Source organism: Geotrypetes seraphini, chromosome 13 (genome assembly GCF_902459505.1).
Source record: "Geotrypetes seraphini chromosome 13, aGeoSer1.1, whole genome shotgun sequence".
In the NCBI taxonomy this organism is placed as follows: Eukaryota; Metazoa; Chordata; class Amphibia; order Gymnophiona; family Dermophiidae; genus Geotrypetes; species Geotrypetes seraphini.
Window position 1 is genome coordinate 5085202 of NC_047096.1, and position 18723 is coordinate 5103924.

At 46.5% G+C, this 18723-nt stretch overlaps 1 protein-coding gene across 4 annotated transcripts in view; it reads right to left on the minus strand.

The window, feature by feature from the left end:
* The window catches only part of PLXNA2 (plexin A2), a 742509-nt gene that overhangs the window by 335825 nt on the left and 387961 nt on the right, over window positions 1-18723 (minus strand). For all 4 annotated transcript variants that reach the window (XM_033917847.1, XM_033917849.1, XM_033917848.1 and 1 more), the window contains exons 2-3: window positions 14720-15984; window positions 9221-9403 (exon numbers count right to left, since the gene is read on the minus strand). In XM_033917847.1, coding sequence (XP_033773738.1) covers window positions 9221-9403; window positions 14720-15916 — 1380 coding nt within the window. In that variant the 5' untranslated portion in view covers window positions 15917-15984. The remainder of the gene's footprint in view (window positions 1-9220; window positions 9404-14719; window positions 15985-18723) is intronic.

Consider the following 18723-nt stretch of genomic DNA (forward strand, 5'->3'; position numbering starts at 1 on the left):
CCAAGACTCCTGACGCAGGCCGTAGGGCCGAAACATGTACATGTCGGGTCGAGTATTTTTGGAAGAATAAAGATTAACCTGTTTGTCCAGATGAGTTAAAGACATCTTTATTTGCTGCACCTTTTCTTATTGGACAATTCCACTTGTTTTTATTGTTCTATCTTTTGTGGATTTGTTTCCCCTGTGTTTTGGGTCACTGAGTGACCCAAGGCTTTCCTAGCCAGTAACTCAAGTGCGAAGGGCTCTTTCCGGTATGTCTTTAACACTAAAATTATAAAAGAAATCCAGCTCGAAAAGCTGCCGGACACAGTCACAACCGAAATCTGCAGAAGGGAAGAGCTTTCTTCCTCTGAATTCGTCACTGTGAAAGTGTTTGCTGCTGGATGCCAGGGTGTCTGAGCTCTTGAGCGCATCGATAACTACATGGTCACTCACCCCCCCACCTTAACCCTCCCCCCCCCCCCCAAGCTTGTTTTTCCCAGGCCGAGAGCTGTTCCAGAGCCCTGGAGCCAGGAGGAGGGAAACACTTCCTATCAACATTCCTTGGCTTCCGGATCAGGAGCTTCACAGCCTGAGAGAACATTCTGATGTCAGGAAAACAGGGTGCCTCAAGGGAGGAAGGTGGGATGGGGTGATGGGGGGGGGGGGAAGGAAAGAGATTAAAAGCCAGGGAAGAAATATAGGACCAATGGGAAAGGTACATGAAGAAGAAGAAAGGACCCACAGAAAAAGAATGAAGCACTGGTATACGTTAGCTTTCATGAAAACCAATACAGAGTGTGAGTAGAAAACCCAACAATACAAGACAGAGACTAAAAAAAAATATATATATATGGGGGGGGGGGGGGGACAGATCTACAAAATAAAAGGTTCCATTATTTTTGTTCAAATGTGAAGTGATCTAGGAAACAGAGAGAGAGAGTGGTGCAGTGGTTAAAGCTACAGCCTCAGCCCCCTGAGGTTGTGGGTTCAAACCCACACTGCTCCTCGTGACCCTGGGCAAGTCACTTAATCTCCCCATTGCATTAGAGAGATTGTAAGCTTGCTGGGACAAGCAGTGAAAAATGCTTGAGTATCTGAATTAATTCATGCAAACCATTTTGAGCTCCCCTGGGAGAACAGCATAGAAAATTGAAGAAATAAATAGTGGAAAGTTTCAGCCTCTAATAACCAGAGCTGGTATTGTGACGTCATAATGACTCATTCCACCAATAAGAGCCAACCTCATCAGTGATGTCACAATGGCTTGATTGTCCTACACAAGACTCGCTTTTACTCCATTTTGATTTCTAGAGTGGTGCAGTGGGTTGAAACTCACGCTGCTTCGTGTGACCCTGGGCAAGTCACTTAATCCCCCCACTGCCCCAGGTACTAGAGAATGACACGGGGACAAATTTGTCCCCGTAGGAACTCAATTCCACCGTCCCCGTGAGTTTTGTCTCTGTCCCTGTCCCATTCCTTAACCGCACAAGCCTCGAACACTTATGATTTTAAAGCGCTAGAGGCTTGTGCAGATGAAGACGGAGCTTGCAGGAATTGGGCACGGACCGGAAAAGAACTCACCGGGACAGAAAAATGAGTTCCTGTGGGGACAGGGGAAAAATGTGTCCCCCGTGTCATTCTCTACCAGGTACATTAGATAGATTGTGAGCCTGCCAGGACAGACAGGGGAAAATATTTGCGTACTTGAACAAATTCATGTAAACCGTTCACCATAGAAAAAAATTGAATAAATAAAGCCGACGCGGATGTCCTGGAGTCGGAGGACAGGTGACTGGTGCCTTCAAGCAAGCAGAGATACATGGAAGGGTGAAAGCCTGTGATTCTGGGACCTGGGTTTTGCCAGTGAAGGCACTGGCCAGTTGTTTGGACCAATCTGGTCAGGCCTCGACAAGGAAGCAGCCCTTCTAATGGAGCACGTTAAAAATGTCTCTCCTGCATAGATGGCACTGGGGATTAGGCCTTCTATAATCCTCCATAATTAACGCACAGTATCTCCTGCTCTGTGGAAAGTATTCAGCGTGCCGGAACAAGCTGTGTACGTTAACCTTCCGGGGGGGGGCAAACAATCCGGCCGCACCCCAAACATAGCTAACGGGGACAGCACATGTCACAGCAGCTTCTTTAACTGCACCTCCTAAGACCATCTGAACACCGAGTTACTGGCGTGAATGCGGTCTGTGTAGAAAAGCCTTGTCTCTTGCTAAATTCTTATGCGATAAGGAAAAAGCAAAAAAAAAAAAAAAAAAAGGAATGTGAAATAATCTTATTCAAATGCCCAGGGAGTATGAATAATATACAAGAGGGAGTTTTTAGTGGAAAAAAACATTAGAACAGGGGGTCACAAGAGGTTGAAGTGGAGTGGACTCAAGAGCAATAATGGAGATGTTTCTTTGTAGCAGAAGTGTCCACAGCTTCCCAGGAATGGACAATGACGTGAAAACAGAATTTAAAAAAAAGGCATGAAGCCAGCCCTTAAATAGGAGTAAAGCGAGGTGCAAGATTATGAAATAGCGTCCTTAGTAGAGAGGAACATGAGGTACCAGGTATGAAACGGCGTCCTTAGTAGAGAGGAACATGAGGTGCCAGGTATGAAACAGCGTCCTTAGTAGAGGGGAACGCGAGGTGCCAGATTATGAAATGGCGTCCTTAGTAGAGGGGAACACGAGGTGCCAGATTATGAAATGGCATCCTTAGTAGAGAGGAACATGAGGTACCAGGTATGAAACAGCGTCCTTAGTAGAGGGGAACGCGAGGTGCCAGATTATGAAATGGCGTCCTTAGTAGAGGGGAACACGAGGTGCCAGATTATGAAATGGCATCCTTAGTAGAGGGGAACGCGAGGTGCCAGATTATGAAACGGCGTCCTTAGTAGAGAGGAACATGAGGTACCAGGTATGAAACAGCGTCCTTAGTAGAGGGGAACGCGAGGTGCCAGATTATGAAATGGCGTCCTTAGTAGAGGGGAACACGAGGTGCCAGATTATGAAATGGCATCCTTAGTAGAGGGGAACGCGAGGTGCCAGATTATGAAACGGCGTCCTTAGTAGAGGGAACGCGAGGTGCACGATTATGAAACGGCGTCCTTAGTAGAGGGGAACGTGAGGTGCCAGATTATGAAATGGCGTCCTTAGTAGAGGGGAACACGAGGTGCCAGATTATGAAATGGCATCCTTAGTAGAGAGGAACATGAGGTACCAGGTATGAAACAGCGTCCTTAGTAGAGGGGAACGCGAGGTGCCAGATTATGAAATGGCGTCCTTAGTAGAGGGGAACACGAGGTGCCAGATTATGAAATGGCATCCTTAGTAGAGGGGAACGCGAGGTGCCAGATTATGAAACGGCGTCCTTAGTAGAGGGAACGCGAGGTGCACGATTATGAAACGGCGTCCTTAGTAGAGGGGAACGTGAGGTGCACGATTATGAAACAGCGTCCTTAGTAGAGGGGAACGCGAGGTGCACGATTATGAAACGGCATCCTTAGTAGAGGGGAACGCGAGGTGCCAGATTATGAAACGGCGTCCTTAGTAGAGGGAACGCGAGGTGCACAATTATGAAACGGCGTCCTTAGTAGAGGGGAACGTGAGGTGCCAGATTATGAAATGGCGTCCTTAGTAGAGGGGAACACGAGGTGCCAGATTATGAAATGGCGCTTAGTAGAGGGGAACACGAGGTGCCAGATTATGAAACGGCGTCCTTAGTAGAGGGAACGCGAGGTGCACGATTATGAAACGGCGTCCTTAGTAGAGGGGAATGCAAGATACAAGATCTGAAATATGGGGACATGTGAAGTAAAGCTGCATCAGGAAGGGTTGGTGATGCAGCCAAGATGAGTCTGACGGTCCCTATCTGCCATCAGGATCTTGTACACTTTGGCTAAGGGGCAAATGGAAACCCCACAATTCCCTGCCACAGTCATTAGCTGGTGCTTTGTATTGTAGCCATGGAAACCAAAACAAAATTGTGATTACGAAAATCTCGAGTAGTTATTTGATGTTTTCCTGAATCCTGGAAAAGTATTTCACAAACAAAAAAGGGTCCCTGCCCAGCAAAAACTAAAGACCTCCTTGCTCCAGGGGTTTTTGCCACTGTTTTGCAGGGAGAAAGAGCGCCGAGGTTAGCATGGAAAACTGTTTACAGAAAACATTCAAATTCTTTGGCTTACGAACAGGTTCTTCCTTATTTACAAGCCTTGGGCAAGTAACCTGTCTCTGTGATGGAAACAAAAATGAATGTTATCTGGTGAGAAATCATGACAGTAATGGCTGAAAACAGAAACCAGCCTGTGACCTGCCTGCAGGCTCTTTCTGCAACCCAGAGCCACCAAGTAACTCTTCAGGACTTTCAGGACTTTACTTTACTTTGCCCCTAAGCAAAACAAGGGATAAGTGTATGCAAAGTCTGCCTAAAGATCACGACTCTTTAGAAAAGAGAACCTTTTTTGCTAAACACTGTTTACTCTCGGGGACATAAGAACATAAAAATAGCCTTACTGGGTCAGACCAATGGTCCATCTGGTCCAGTATCCCGTCTTCATGGAGGTCAATCCAAGTCGCAAGTACCTGGCAAAAACCCAAATAGGAGCAGCAGGGCAAGTAGTGCCTTCCCCCATGTCTGTCTCAATAGCAGACTATGGACTTTTCCTCCAAGAACTTGTCCAAACTTTCTGAACCCTAGCTACACTAACCACTTCAACCACCTCCTCTGGCAACGAGTCCCCTATTGGTTTTAAAAGTATTCCCGTGTGATTTCATTGAGTGTCCCCTGGTTTTTTGTACTTTTGGAAAGGGTGAAAAATTGATTCACTCGTCCATTCTAACACCACTCAGGATTTTGTAGACCTCAATCATATGCTCCCTTAACTGTTTTTTTCCCAAGCTGGAGAGCCTCAACCTCTTTAGGCTTTCCTCATTCGAGAGGAATCCATTCCCTTTATCGTTTTCATCGCTCTGCTTTGAACCTTTTCTAATTCCACTATGGGCTCATTTTCAAAAGAGAAAACCATCCTCCAAAACCCCAAACCCCAGCATAAACAAGCACTAGGACGTATTACTTGCCTAAAACATCCACGTGCTGATTTTTTAGCATCTTCCAGAGCATTCACCCTTCAGTACGCCTAAATGTTAAGGGGGCATGTTAGAAGTATGTTTTGGGAAGGCTTTGGGCGGACTTAGCACTTGCACATCTGGCAGAGATAATCAAACCTTTCTCAAGACATCCAGGGTATTTATTTATTTATTACACTTATATCAGACTACTATGTGGATTAGAACAATATACACATAATTAAAACAAGGGGACATACATTAACAAACAAAACATGGGAGATCATTATAAAATAATAATAATGATGAGTTTGACATGTTTTAAAAGTGAATATGGACTAAAACGTATCCAAATTGACCAGATGACAACTGGAGGGATTAAGTAATGACCACCCACACTTCCCTAATGGTCACTAACCCCTCCCAACCCACAAGAATGTTATAATGCCCCTGTATTTTTTCAAGGATACTTTTAATATATGACTCTCAGATTTATAATTTTAGACCCTAGGTTTTACATCCCACAATTTTTTTTCTTTTTTTTCTTTTCTTTTTCCCCTTCCTTAAGTTATTTTTCCCTTTAATGTATATTTTCTTCTACAAATATATTGTAACTTTCCCCCTTAACCCTCACGGTTCATGTATGTTAACCCAGTATGTTTTTTATTTAAAGTCAGTGTATTTGTATTTCTATTTTACTTGAATTGTACATCGCTTAGATAAGCGATTTATCAAGCACTAATAAAACTTGAAACTTGTATCACTCAATGGTGCGACCTCACCTTGAATATTGTGTTCAGTTCTGGTCTCCTTATCTCAAGAAAGATATAGCGGCACTAGAAAAGGTTCAAAGAAGAGCGACCAAGATGGTAAAGGGGATGGAACTCCTCTCGTATGAGGAAAGACTAAAAAGGTTAGGGCTCTTCAACTTGGAAAAGAGACGGCTGAGAGGAGATACGATCGAAGTCTACAAAATCCTGAGTGGAATAGAACGGGGACAAGTGGATCGATTTTTTTTGCTGCTTCAAGATTTACGAAGACATGAGGACAACTCAATGAAGTTACAGAGTAATAGTTTTAAAACCATTAAGAGGGAATATTTTTTCACTCAGAGAATAGTTAAGCTCTGGCGCGCATTGCCAGAGGATGTGGTGAGAGCGGTTAATGTGGTCAGTTTAAAAAAAAAGGTTTGGACACGTTCCTGGAGGAAAGGTCCATAGTCTGCTGTTGAGAGAGACATGGGAGAAGCCACTGCTGGCCCTGGATCGGTGGCATGGAATGCTGCTACTATTTGGGTCTTTGCCAGGTACTTGAGACTTGGCTTGGCCTCCGTGAAGATGGGCTACTGGCTACTTTTATGTTGTTACAGCAGCACCTGGTAAGGGAAAGCCCAGAACTCAACCAAACACTGGGCAGATTTGAGCAAAAGCAGCAAATACTTATAACTTTGATTTCTGGCTATACTCCCAATTATGGAAGTTGAAATTTTTCATGTATGCAAGGGATTGAGGCAGGGTTTGAGAGTTCATAGACAAGTCGGCGAAAGACAAAGGCGCGCGCCAACAACTGAGCGCAAGACGGAGGCTCGCGCCGAAGAAAATTGCAATTTTTAGGGGCTCCGACGGGGGGTTTTGTTGGGGAGCCCCCCCAGTTTACTTAATAGAGATCGCGCCGGCGTTGTGGGGGGTTTGGGGGGTTGTAACCCCCCACATTTTACTGAAAACTTCACTTTTTCCCAGGGAAAAAGTGAAGTTTTCAGTAAAATGTGGGGGGTTACAACCCCCCACCCCCCCCACAATGCGGCGCGATCTCTATTAAGTAAACTGGGGGGGCTCCCCAACAAAACCCCCCGTCGGAGCCGGGACAAAGGCGCGCACAGACAATTGAGCGTGCTGCACAAAATTACTGTTTTTTCAGCTCCGACGGGGGGGGGCGTGGGGGGGAACCCCCCACTTTACTTAATAGAGATCGCGCCGGCGTTGTGGGGGGTTTGGGGGGTTGTAACCCTCCACATTTTACTGTAAACTTAACTTTTTCCCTAAAAACAGGGAAAAAGTGAAGTTTTCAGTAAAATGTGGGGGGTTACAACCCCCCACCCCCCCCACAATGCGGCGCGATCTCTATTAAGTAAAGTGGGGGGTTCCCCCCCACGCCCCCCCCGTCGGAGCTGAAAAAACTGTAATTTTGTGCAGCACGCACCTCCGCGCTGCGCTCAATTGTCTGTGCGCGCCTTTGTCCCGGCGTGCTTTTGACCTGACACCGGGTTTGAGGATAGGGGACAGGACAACTGAAATTGGGATATGCTTTGAGGCTTTTTTGTGTATCTTTGGGATTGTATTATTCGGAACGTTATGTAATCCCTTTTTTGAATCTTTAATATATGCCCTTTTCTGCAAAATACACCCAATTGCTGAAACCCCGTTTTAAGGCAACCAGACACCAGGGTTTACCCTGTATCGCACTGACAGAGAATAGTGCCTCCGAGTATCCTTAAAGGCTACTTCAGCCCTATCGGAGCCAGGATGGCTCCCAAATTTATCCAGATAGTAGCAAGAGGCTGAATCACCATCTGGATAAGTTCCAACACTGATTTTTCCAACACCCAGAAATTCAGCACTGGCCACTATCTGGAAAGTGACACTGACCGCCATGACTTATATTTAAAAAGAACATGTTCCTCGTGGCGGTTGAACGTGGACTTGTGCATTTACCAGTGCAAGCGGAACTCAATGCAAGCCAAGAACGGGACGGAGAGGGCTGCCAAGTCACGCAAGGACAGTCCCAAGGTAAAGTGGTTCAAAGCAATCCAGCAAAAGGAAGGCTGAAAGGCCAGTTAGAGAAATTAAAACATGGTTTCTCTTCCATCCATCTGTAGTTCAGGAGTCCACATCATATGGGGGAGTAGTGCAGCCAAGCTTGAAAACACATCTCACTTGCTGCCCTAAAAAGGGTTCATGGGTCGTCGGCACTCTACAACTAATGATAAGGGCCATGGAAATAAAATCAAAATAAAAGCCAGGGCGCTGAGTGCAGGAAATTATAGCTTGGAAGCTGGAATTATGGCACTGTGAAGCAGCTTTTGAAGCATAAAAGCCGAGGTCAGATGAAGGTATGACTTTAAATCCAGCACAACAGCAGAACCTTTGAATGAAGTGTGATCATGTCGTTTTCAGAGAGGTGAAAGGCACAAGGCCACAGGACTGAGTGTTATAAATAGGGTTATCATATGGCTCCGGTAAAAAGGAGGGCGGATTGAGACATCCAGGTTTTACTTCCATTGCTTTCCAATGTCCTCCTTTTTCTGGACTCATATGGTAACCCTAACTGGGTGCAATCCGCTGCATTGGCTCACCTACGAAATGGCTTTAACCTCATAAAATGAAGAAACAGAACAGCATTGTTTATCAGAATCGGGCTTCCAAGAAAGCTGGGCCAAACTCGATGAGCGGTCTAGGAGGGATTCTTCTTAAAGCTGCCTCGCTAACGGTGGAGGCTGAGGGAATTATCATAAAACTTGCAAATAAGACCAAGAAGGGGCAGTTGACTCAAATATCCGGTACTTGTAAGAGAAGCAGAAAGTTGGATAGAATACTTTCTTTTTATATAAACCACTGAATATTGCCCCCTATGTAATATTTTTTTATTTTTTATTAAAATGCTTTTCGCTAGTAGACTGAACGTGCTGGTAAGTTGAATTCTCACTGGGAAAGACCGAGCACAGCCATGCAGAAAACCTGGGTTTTTGGGGTATCGGGTCATGATTTTGATTCAGATTCCGCCTCCCCACCCCACCCCCTCCCGAGAAAGGCACTGGAGCTTTCAGCCCTGATCTCTGCGCTGAAGAGAATTTCAGTGAATCCTCATTTCACTGCTCCAGTCATGATTTTTTTCCAACACAAAAAAATACTAAGAGACGCCACTTGGAAAACCAGGAGTGGCTCAAATTGTCATCAGTGTCTTGGAGTTAGATTTAGCAAGAAAGCTGCAGCCTATTTGAACAACACCATCAGGTCTACCATCAACCACTTAACAACACATCAATGTGATCTCTAGATTCCTACTGCTGTTTTCCAACTGGTACCAGTGGGATGTTCCCTACACAACAGAGAACAACAAAATCAGAGGAATCGCTTCATAATTTTCTAAAATTTTGCATGCATTCCCAGCGGTCTTACCTTCTTCACCCTGCCGCTCCTGGTCCCGACAAACGCCACACTGTAGTTTCCATACACGTACGAGGTCACAGATGTCATCCGGTCCCGCACTTCTGTGAAAAGTGTCACACCCTCCACCAGTGTGGAGCCCCCAAGTGGCTGGTTAATGTCCAGTCCACAGAAGTCATCGTCTATTGGGACTGGCTGGAAGAGAGAACACAGAGAAGATTGAGAGACTTGAGCCCTTCTAGGAGTAGGTCAGCACAGTGCAAATGGATCTCATACATATTCATTGGGGAAATCCTAAAAACCCGACTGGATTGCAGCCCTCGTTGCTCACCCCTGCCTTAGTGTGTGGGAATGGCCTGTGTTAAGGATCCTCTAAGGATGCTTTTTACTGCAGTGTGGTAAAAGGGCCCCTATGAGAGCTCTCCTTACCTCCCTTAAACTAAGCTTGATCCAAGGAACTCCTTTTAAACGGGGCTAACGGTCTACAACAGGGATCTCAAAGTCCCTCCTTGAGGGCCGCAATCCGGTCGGGTTTTCAGGATTTCCCCAATGAATATGCATTGAAAGCAGTGCATGCAAATAGATCTCATGCATATTCATTGGGGAAATCCTGAAAACCCGACTGGATTGCGGCCCTCGAGGAGGGACTTTGACACCCTGTCCTAGAATATCTGTCTTTTAGGGGCTGAGTTGATTAAGATGGACCTATTGCAGGGATCTCAAAGTCCCTCCTTGAGGGTCGCAATCCAGTCACGGTTTCAGGATTTCCCCAATGAATATGCATTGAAAGCAGTGCATGCACATAGATCTCATGCATATTCATTGGGGAAATCCAGAAATCCCGACTGGATTTGGCCCTCAAGGAGGGACTTTGGGGACCCCTGGTCTAGATTAAGGGTCTCCAAAGTCCCTCCTCGAGAGCCGTATTCCAGTCGGGTTTTCAGGATTTCCCCAATGAATATGCATTGAAAGCAGTGCATGCAAATAGATCTCATGCATATTCATTGGGGAAATCCTGAAAGCCCGACTGGATTACGGCCCTCAAGGAGGGACTTTGACACCCCTGGTCTACAAGCTGTGCTGTAGCGCAGAAAGCTTTAGCCACTCTGAGACCCCCTATGTTCTAAGCTTACCGTGCATTTAACCATCGACGCTAAACCAGATCTAACTGGTTCAGCATAGAAGCATTTCAGCTACCGATGCACCAATTAACTAATTGTGGTCTTTTCCATGCTTTGTAGCAGCTTCTGATAATCATTTTGAAATGTATTTTTAAAAAATGAGCTCATGAATATTAAAATGAGCGCTCCGGGCGATGACCAGATGTTGCTCGATGATGCACAAAATGAAGCACCGCCCTTTAACGCTCCAAGTTCAATGGCGGGTCTGGAGGTGCCGGTAGTGTGTTAGAAGCATTACAGGGTTCTAACTGTACCGAAAGTCTCGCAGTTAGAACCTTGTAATCCCATGCGTAGACTAATTTCTGGACATAGAACCATGTCATTTCTTATGAAAAGAAGGAACGGTTAAGTTGCCATAAATCCTACATGTCAGATAGAACCCGGAAGTTAAAAATACTGAAAATTGTCACTTACAACCCTGTAATTCTAAGGTTACGGCCATGTCTCGCGCACGTGTGTCATAGGCACGTCTTACGCATGTTTGTTAAATATGTCAAAAGCGAAAAATACTGGGCAAGGGCACCAAGTCCCACCGAAGCAGTGCAGAAATTAAGCAGTTTAGAAAACGCATAAAATCTTTAACCCCCACCCCCCCCCCCCTTTTTGAAATCGGCACTACAGTGACGCACAGGATTTTAACGCGGACCTTAGCGCATCGGGGCCATAGACTGGGCACATTTTAATCTATTCTGATAGCAGATAAAGCAAAATATTATAAAATAACTAGAAAAAAATAAAACTAAACCGCTTATTTGATGCAAAAGATGCTGCGATTTCCTTCCTAATGGCGAGTTTTTGATGTGCTTCATTTCATCTCAGTGATAGGTTTGTAACTTGGCTTCACCAGCTCATTAGCAATTTATTCACAACCTGGTCACATTCCAGCAAACTCCCCCCCTCTCCCCCCCCCAATGAATAAAACAAAAGGGTTTCACATTTCAATGGAACTGCAAGCTATGCTGTCAGTCACTTCTCCCTTGCAGATCCAGGCTGTAGGCCTCAGGCAACCCAGTGTGAACCTATGAGCTGTTTCAGGCAGATCCCCCCAAGCATCCCAACAGGATCCATCAAAGGGGCTAATGGCAGGTTAAGTACTTGTCTGCCATTCGGACCTGTACACACTCTGAACAGTTGCGAAGGAAGGCCCCTCCGATGCTGGCTGCTCCTGAAACTGAAGCCTTAGGGTCAGGGGCTGGGGGTTCCCAACTTTCCAGCTCCTCCTCCATGTTGTTTCTTTTGCAGACACCAACTTGAGATTTGCCCAGACGCGGTGCGGTCGGACAGCGCAACCCAACAGCTCTGTTTCCACTTCAAAGGAGCTGTGCAGGGTCCCTGCTAGGGCAGAGTCTATAAGGAACATGCAAACGGGTTCAAGTGTTTACAGTTGCTTTTCACATTTTCCCCATCTGGAATGGAGCGGGGAGAAGGGCGATCGCTGAGAAAGTTCTGTAACAGGATTCATTAGATTAAGACTGCTAAAATGCTCCTTAGAAAGGACACGTCACGTCCACAATCCTCTTACTAAGGTGTAGGGTTACCAGAAGTCCAGGAAAACCCAGACATGTCCCCTTTTTAGAGGACTGTCCAGGTTCCCGAATGGACTTTCCAAAACCCGACAGTTTTGTCTGGGTTTTGGAAAGCCCTGAGCTCCGGCCGCGTCTATAGGGACTTCGTCAAGCATTTGCGGATGACGTCACACGCATCTGCGCATGCTGGAGATCGGCTTTTTGGGGGTGGCTGGAGGCAGAAGGGGTGGGGCTGGAGGTGGAATGGGGCGGGGCCATGTGTCCAGGTTTCCCCGTCATTAAATATGGTAACCCTATGCTTATGTACCAACTAAGAAGCTTCCTGCTTTCTATACGAATCGTAAGACAAAAGAATACAGTCCCGGAAATGCATTTTTCCTTCCCCAGCTGTTTACTAGGCAAAACTGATAACCAATCAGAAAGCTAGAATGCGAGGCACTTCTTCCTGATTGGTTAATATGACTGTTCAAAGACCATTAAGAAATTTCAATCTGAGTCAGTCCAAAAGTCCATCAAGCCCAGCACCCTGACTCCAAGAGCGGCCAATCCAGGTCACAGATATAAAGACCTAAGAAGCCTTTTGTACAGAGGAGTCTCCTGCTTCAGAAGGCCATGTCCCCTCACAAAATCAGGAAACCGCAGGAATTATCAATATTCAACATGGTTTAAGTGGACAGAAGACAGTCCTGCCTGCTTAAACCACATTGAGTAGGCCAGGGTGCTCGACGGTGGAGTTGGGAAGGAGCTGGCTGGTATGCGAGCCCTCCATTCCTGCATTCTGAATCCCTAACCTCCCAGTTTTCTCTGCTGATATTCCAGCCCCCCCTCTCTAGTTTTGACTGTATTTTCCATGGATCCCCCCCACTCAAATCTAAGCCCTATCCCACCTGTCCCCAACCCAACCTTCCCACCACTCCCGGGACTTATCCAGAGACGATCCCCAGTGGTTTAGTGGGAAGAGGCCAGACTGTCCTTCACTGCTCCCACCCAGTGCACCTCCAAGTTCAAAAATTGTGACACTGATTCCTAGAAATAGTCTCACACTGCGAGGGGGGTCAGTGTCATCATTTTTGAACCTGGAGTCGAACAGTGTGGAAGTGGAAGGGAGAATGCTCCTGCCTCAGCCCACTAGGCTACCAGATATCACTTCTGAGTAAGTCCCAAGGGAGGTGAGGGTCCATAGCGGACTGGGGACATTTATGACAGGGCTTGAAGCTGGAGGGAGGTTGTGGGAACAGAAGGGAAACCCAAGAGATTAGGGGATTTGAATGGGTGGGGCAGAGGACCTGCCACAATAATGACACACCCTCCTAGCGAGGTACCAGCTAGAGAATGACACGGGGGCAAATTTTTCCCCATCCCCGTGGGAACTCATTTTCCCATCCCGGCGCCATCCCTGCAAGCTCCGACCTCATCTACACAAGCCTCAAACCCTTTAAAATCCTAAGTGGCAACATTCTAGAGCTCAGATTGTGATGTCATAATGCCTCATTCCACCAATGCCTAAGCTCCGTCCTTACACTTTAAAATCCTAAGTGGCAACATTCTAGAGCTGAGATTGTGATGTCATAATGCCTCATTCCACCAATGCCTAAGCTCCGCCCTCATCTGCAGAAGCCTCAAACACTTAAAATCATAAATGTTCGAGGTTTGTGCGGTTAAGGCTGAGCTTACAGGAATGGGACGGGGACACTGACAAACCTCACGGGGACAGGGCGTAGAAGTTTGAGTTTCTACAGGGATGGGGACAAATTTGTCCCTGTGTCATTCTCTAGTACCAGCTGAATATCAGAGACAGCATCTTGCGCTTACCTGGATATGTCCCATCTTTGAATATCAGGACATAAACCAGCACACAGCTGTCAACATTTAAGAACTGCATATTGGGGAACAGTTTCCTTTCTACCTACATGTGACCATGAGCAGCTTCAAATCTCATGGCCAATACTTCCTGCTGCAGGGATCTGGGTTGGCCACTGTTGGGCTTGATGGACCTTGTCTGCCATTTGGGCCTGTACAGTTGAGGAGATAAGCTAGAGAATGACACGGTGACAAAATTCATCACCGTTCCCGTCCCCGCGGGAAATAATCCCATGTCATTTTCTAGTGTCTGTTTCAACCTCAGTCCTTCTACACCAGCATTCTTCAAAGCAAAGCTTGCGGGTCAATGGTTGTGGCCATTCATACTCTGATTCTTATGGGAGCCAAGGATAATGAAGCCATTGTGACATCACTGATGTGATTGGCTCTTAGGCACTGGTGGAATGAGGCATTATGACATCACAATATCTGCTCTGGATACCAGAGACTGTCATTCTGTAGTGTCTCTTTCAACCTCAGTCCTTCTACACCAGCATTCTTCAAAGCAAAGCTTATGGGTCAGTGGTTGTAGCCATTCATACTCTGATTCTTCCCTCTCTCTTTAAAGAATGACATGAAGATGGTTTCCCGCGGTTATCCGCGGGAACGGGAACGGTAATGAATTTTGTCACCGTGTCATTCTCTAAAATAAGCCCCTTATGGGGGACGCATGGGCCCTAATATTTGAAGCCGTTTACAGTTGCTTAATGGCAGACAAGCAATGCAGAGGGACAGAATGGGGTGGGCCATAAGCTGCGTTGGGAGGGGAGCCCAAAACATCCCACTTACAAATTGCTCTGCCTTGGCAACCCTTATACTGGGCAGGATCCAGAGTGGACTAATTCCCTGCTGAAGGAAAAGCTGCTCTTGGAAGGAAGTGAGATGTTTCTATTTTCAAAATCTATTACTTCCATGCTATTTAAACAACGTAAAAATATGCTTACAGCTTTGGTGCACTGCACATCCTTCCCCAGTAGCCAGTTCAGCTCCAGATTGCCCTCCCCCTGGTAGCAGGACTGAAGTCTCTCTTTTATTCGCGTATTGATCATCTTGATGGGGAACACGCAGAGGGCAGAGTCGTCAGGAGGGTGATGATACTGCTTTTGTCCCTTAGAGAAGACGGTGAAGAGAACGTCGTCCTCAGCTGAGATTTTAAGCGTCCTGGCAAGCACGTTGCCAGGTTTGGACAGGTAGGCGGCCTGCAGGAGGCGGTATTCTACCCCGTCCTTTACACAACCAATTGGCAGCGAGACGTAGGAATGGAACTTGGGGTCATTCTTGCAGAGCCGCACAATGCGGGAGGTGTAGAAGAGGTCGTGGGCTGAATTGCTGGAGATACCTTCAGGGGTTTCGGGTTGCACAGTCAGGAAATAAACAAAGCTGCCACTGGCAAATCCATAAATGTAGAAAATGTCAAAGTGGGAAACTAGAGCCAGTGTGTCGGAAGGAATCTTGATCAGAGAAGACACAAAGTCACTGTGGAGCTCGTAATCCAGCATGGCAGAGGACTCCGGGTCCCGAGGCAGCTTGCGGCTGGATAAGGTTGGGAAGTAATCCTGCTTCCCGTCCACTGCGGTACCAATGAAAAGCTTCCCGTCCTCACCCTCGGAGCGTACAATTACGCCATACATTGTACCAGTCTCGTTGACGCTGGAGAGATAGTGCTCCTTCTTGTGGGAAGGCTCCACTAGAATGAACAGGTCGTCCAAGCGTAGCAGCTTACAGACGCCCTGGTAAAGGCTCCCGCAGGCCAGTAGGCGGTTCTCCGAATAATCCACAATAAGGAGTTTATTAACGTTGTTGGTCAGTGTTAAGGGCTCGCTGCAGGGCTGGACAATCAGCGGAGGGTAGCAGGACTTGTTGTCCTCCTCCGGACCCGTCTTGTGCGAAACCAGTAAAGTCAAGTTGCCAGAAAGTTTGTAAACCCGATTTACCGCGCCCACATATACCGCGCCAGTGTTCTGGTGGACCGTCAAGTGGCTGAAAGTCCAGTCTCGGTGCTCCGCATGGAATGTATTGAAGAGGGAAGAACCTGTGGCATTTTGGGAGAGTAAGGCCAGGAGTAGAAGGAGAAAGACAACCTCCCAGCAGAAGAAATGCGAAGAGTGAACTGTCCTCAGAAAGGTTTTCCTCTGGTCCATTGTGAGAAGGGCAAGGGGAATCACCTCCCAGACTGTGTGCGTGGCCTCAAGATGTCCTTCACATGATTCTGAAAGAGAAAACGAGCAAGATTACTAATCGTGGAGTCCAGTCAGGACATGTGAAGTAAACGGACCCCTACGTGCGTAAAGATATACAGTTAATGCAGAATTTTTCTCCACATAAGCAGCAAAATCTAGCCCGACAATTACTGGAGCTGTCGTCAGAAAAGGTAGTATTGCAAATTTTAAACAAACCAACAAGATTCTAAGCCCAAGAGCACCCTAGAAATAAGAACCCCCCCCCCCCCCCCCAATCAACAGATCTAAATGTTAGCGACAATGGCTGACCTGGTGTTTTAACCCAGCAGTTTCTTTCTGCTTTGGGTTTCCAGCTCATGAGAAAGTTAAATTTATTCCTAGCTCCACCAAAGACAACTTTTCAAAACAAGTGGAGGTACTGAGCTCAACACAAAATGACCCTTCCCTGGACATAGAAAAGGAGTTTGCTGAACACTGGCAGGGCAGGATTAACCAATAGGCCAAGCAGGCACGTGCCTAGGGCCCGAAATGGTCAGGGGGGCCCGATAAAGGAGGACATCAACATTGGGTTTTTTTCCAAACGGCGATGGGCCCCTCCAGCATCGATCGGCAACGCACCCCCCTCCCCCCCCATCGACAGAAAGTAAGACAAGCAAAGAACGTGGGTAAGAAAGGCAACGGGAACTGTAATTGTGCAAGCGGTGCTGCTTGCCCAGGGGGCAGGGGGCCCAGTGTACTTGTGTGCCTAGGGGCCCTCGATGAATTAATCCTGCCCTGAACACTGGGGATGTTGAAACAGCATTACAACTCTCACTTGGTGCCTATGCTTGAAGCCATGAACCTTCAACTTACAACCACCAAGAGGGTTTCCCCTATTTCACCTCCCAAGAGTCCTCAGCCAGGGATCAGGCACCCAAATCTAGCCAGGCAAGACCTAGGACACCTATCCAAAGGTCTTTGTTTATTCCTCACCCAGGGCCAACATGGCATGAAAGACCCGGGCCAGGAATTGAACCCAGAACTCTCCATCTCCTGGGCCAATCTCTGTATATAGTTTTGACTATTTTTAATTTTGGTTTTGCCTCAGTGCAGTCGCTACAAGCTTCCCATTCACTTAATCACTTAATATAATTTCTGTCGTGCGATCAGAGGCATGAATGAAGACTTTCCAAGCTATTGCTTCTCTGGCAGAGTGAAAAGATTTCTAGCTGACAGTGACCTTTCAGTTTTCTATTGAAAAGCGTTTTCTCTGTTTACTCTCGTCTGCGTCTGAATTTGGCAGATATCAAAGAGAGAGAGATTAAAAATAAATAAAGTGCTGAAAGAAATCCACACGGCTATAAAACAAAACCATTACTGTGCAGTAAATGCATAACACTTTCCTAGCTACAGACTTTTTTTTTTGCAAGCTTAACAGCAGTCCTCCAACCTTCCCCCCAAATTCCAAAGACCTCTAAGTTGGGGAGGGCTCTCCCGTCTCAAAAGCTCTCAGGCATCATCCTGGGATGCTTCTCTTACTGCCCACGGCCTGTGGAGAATCCTTCCAATAAAAGCAAGAACTCAATTCAAATTCTACTGTCTTCTATTTAAAGTAACCCATGGTACTGCCCCCAGTGACCTAAACAACCGCCTATACCGCTACCGCACACCCAGAATAAGGAGAACTCAGAACCTATTCACCTTCCCCCCTCACAATGGTACCCAACGCAAGAAACTATACGACAACCTTCTAGCGACACAGGCAGCGAAAATTGACCCTACCATCACCAAACTGATGATCAAAACAACAGACTTTAAAGCGTTTCGAAGAGAAATCAAAACATTTCTATTCAAAAAACACTTCCCTACTTACTAATCTCCTCCCTACCCGCACATGCTTTCTCCCCCGTGAATAACACATTAGTTAACCCCTCGAATCATACCTACCAACATATATTCAGATCCTAAATAAGTGACCACCTTCTTTATCCAATAAACTTCTTCCTTCAATGTTAGATAATTTTCTTATGTTACCTGAATATATTGTCATTCTCCAATGTAATCTGTAATTTACTTGAATCTTTGTTAGGTAATTCTCTTGGAAAAATCCAGATATCTTCTAAGTTGTAACTCTCCACCGTATCATGTAACTCACACGAATCTGTGTTATGTAATTCTCTCGGAAATGTCCAGATCTCTTCTAATTTGTAATCCGCTTAGAACCGCAAGGCACAGAACATAAGAACATAACATAAGAAATGCCTTTCACCGGATCAGACCGAGGTCCATCAAGTCCGGCAATCCGCTCACGCGGCGGCCCATTTAGGTTCTCTATTACGAAAACCTGAAATTACCGTATCCCTCAATATGATTTGCAAGAAGGTGTATATCCAACTTGTGCTTGAACCCCCGAAGAGTAGTCTCCGCCACAACACCCTCAGGAAGAGAATTCCAAGCGCCCACAGGCGGAATAGAAATCACTTATGTAATGTAATGTAAAATGTTGCAGTGGTCAGCCACAGGGGTGATTAAACTATGGCAAGAGGAGTGACCCAACAGTGAGAGGCAAAAAGAGCATTTCAGCAAGAAACCAGAATGGCGATCTAACCCACACTAAGGGCCTGTTTTACACACGGCAACAGCCCCCGAAGCCCTTTAAATCTCTATGGGCTTTGGGGCCGCAGCAGCCGCCAGCGTGGCTTTGTAAAACAGTCCCTAAATATTAGCGCCCGCTAAACGCTGACGCGTCCATAGAATATAATGGGCGTGTTAACTCGGCCAGGGCGCCT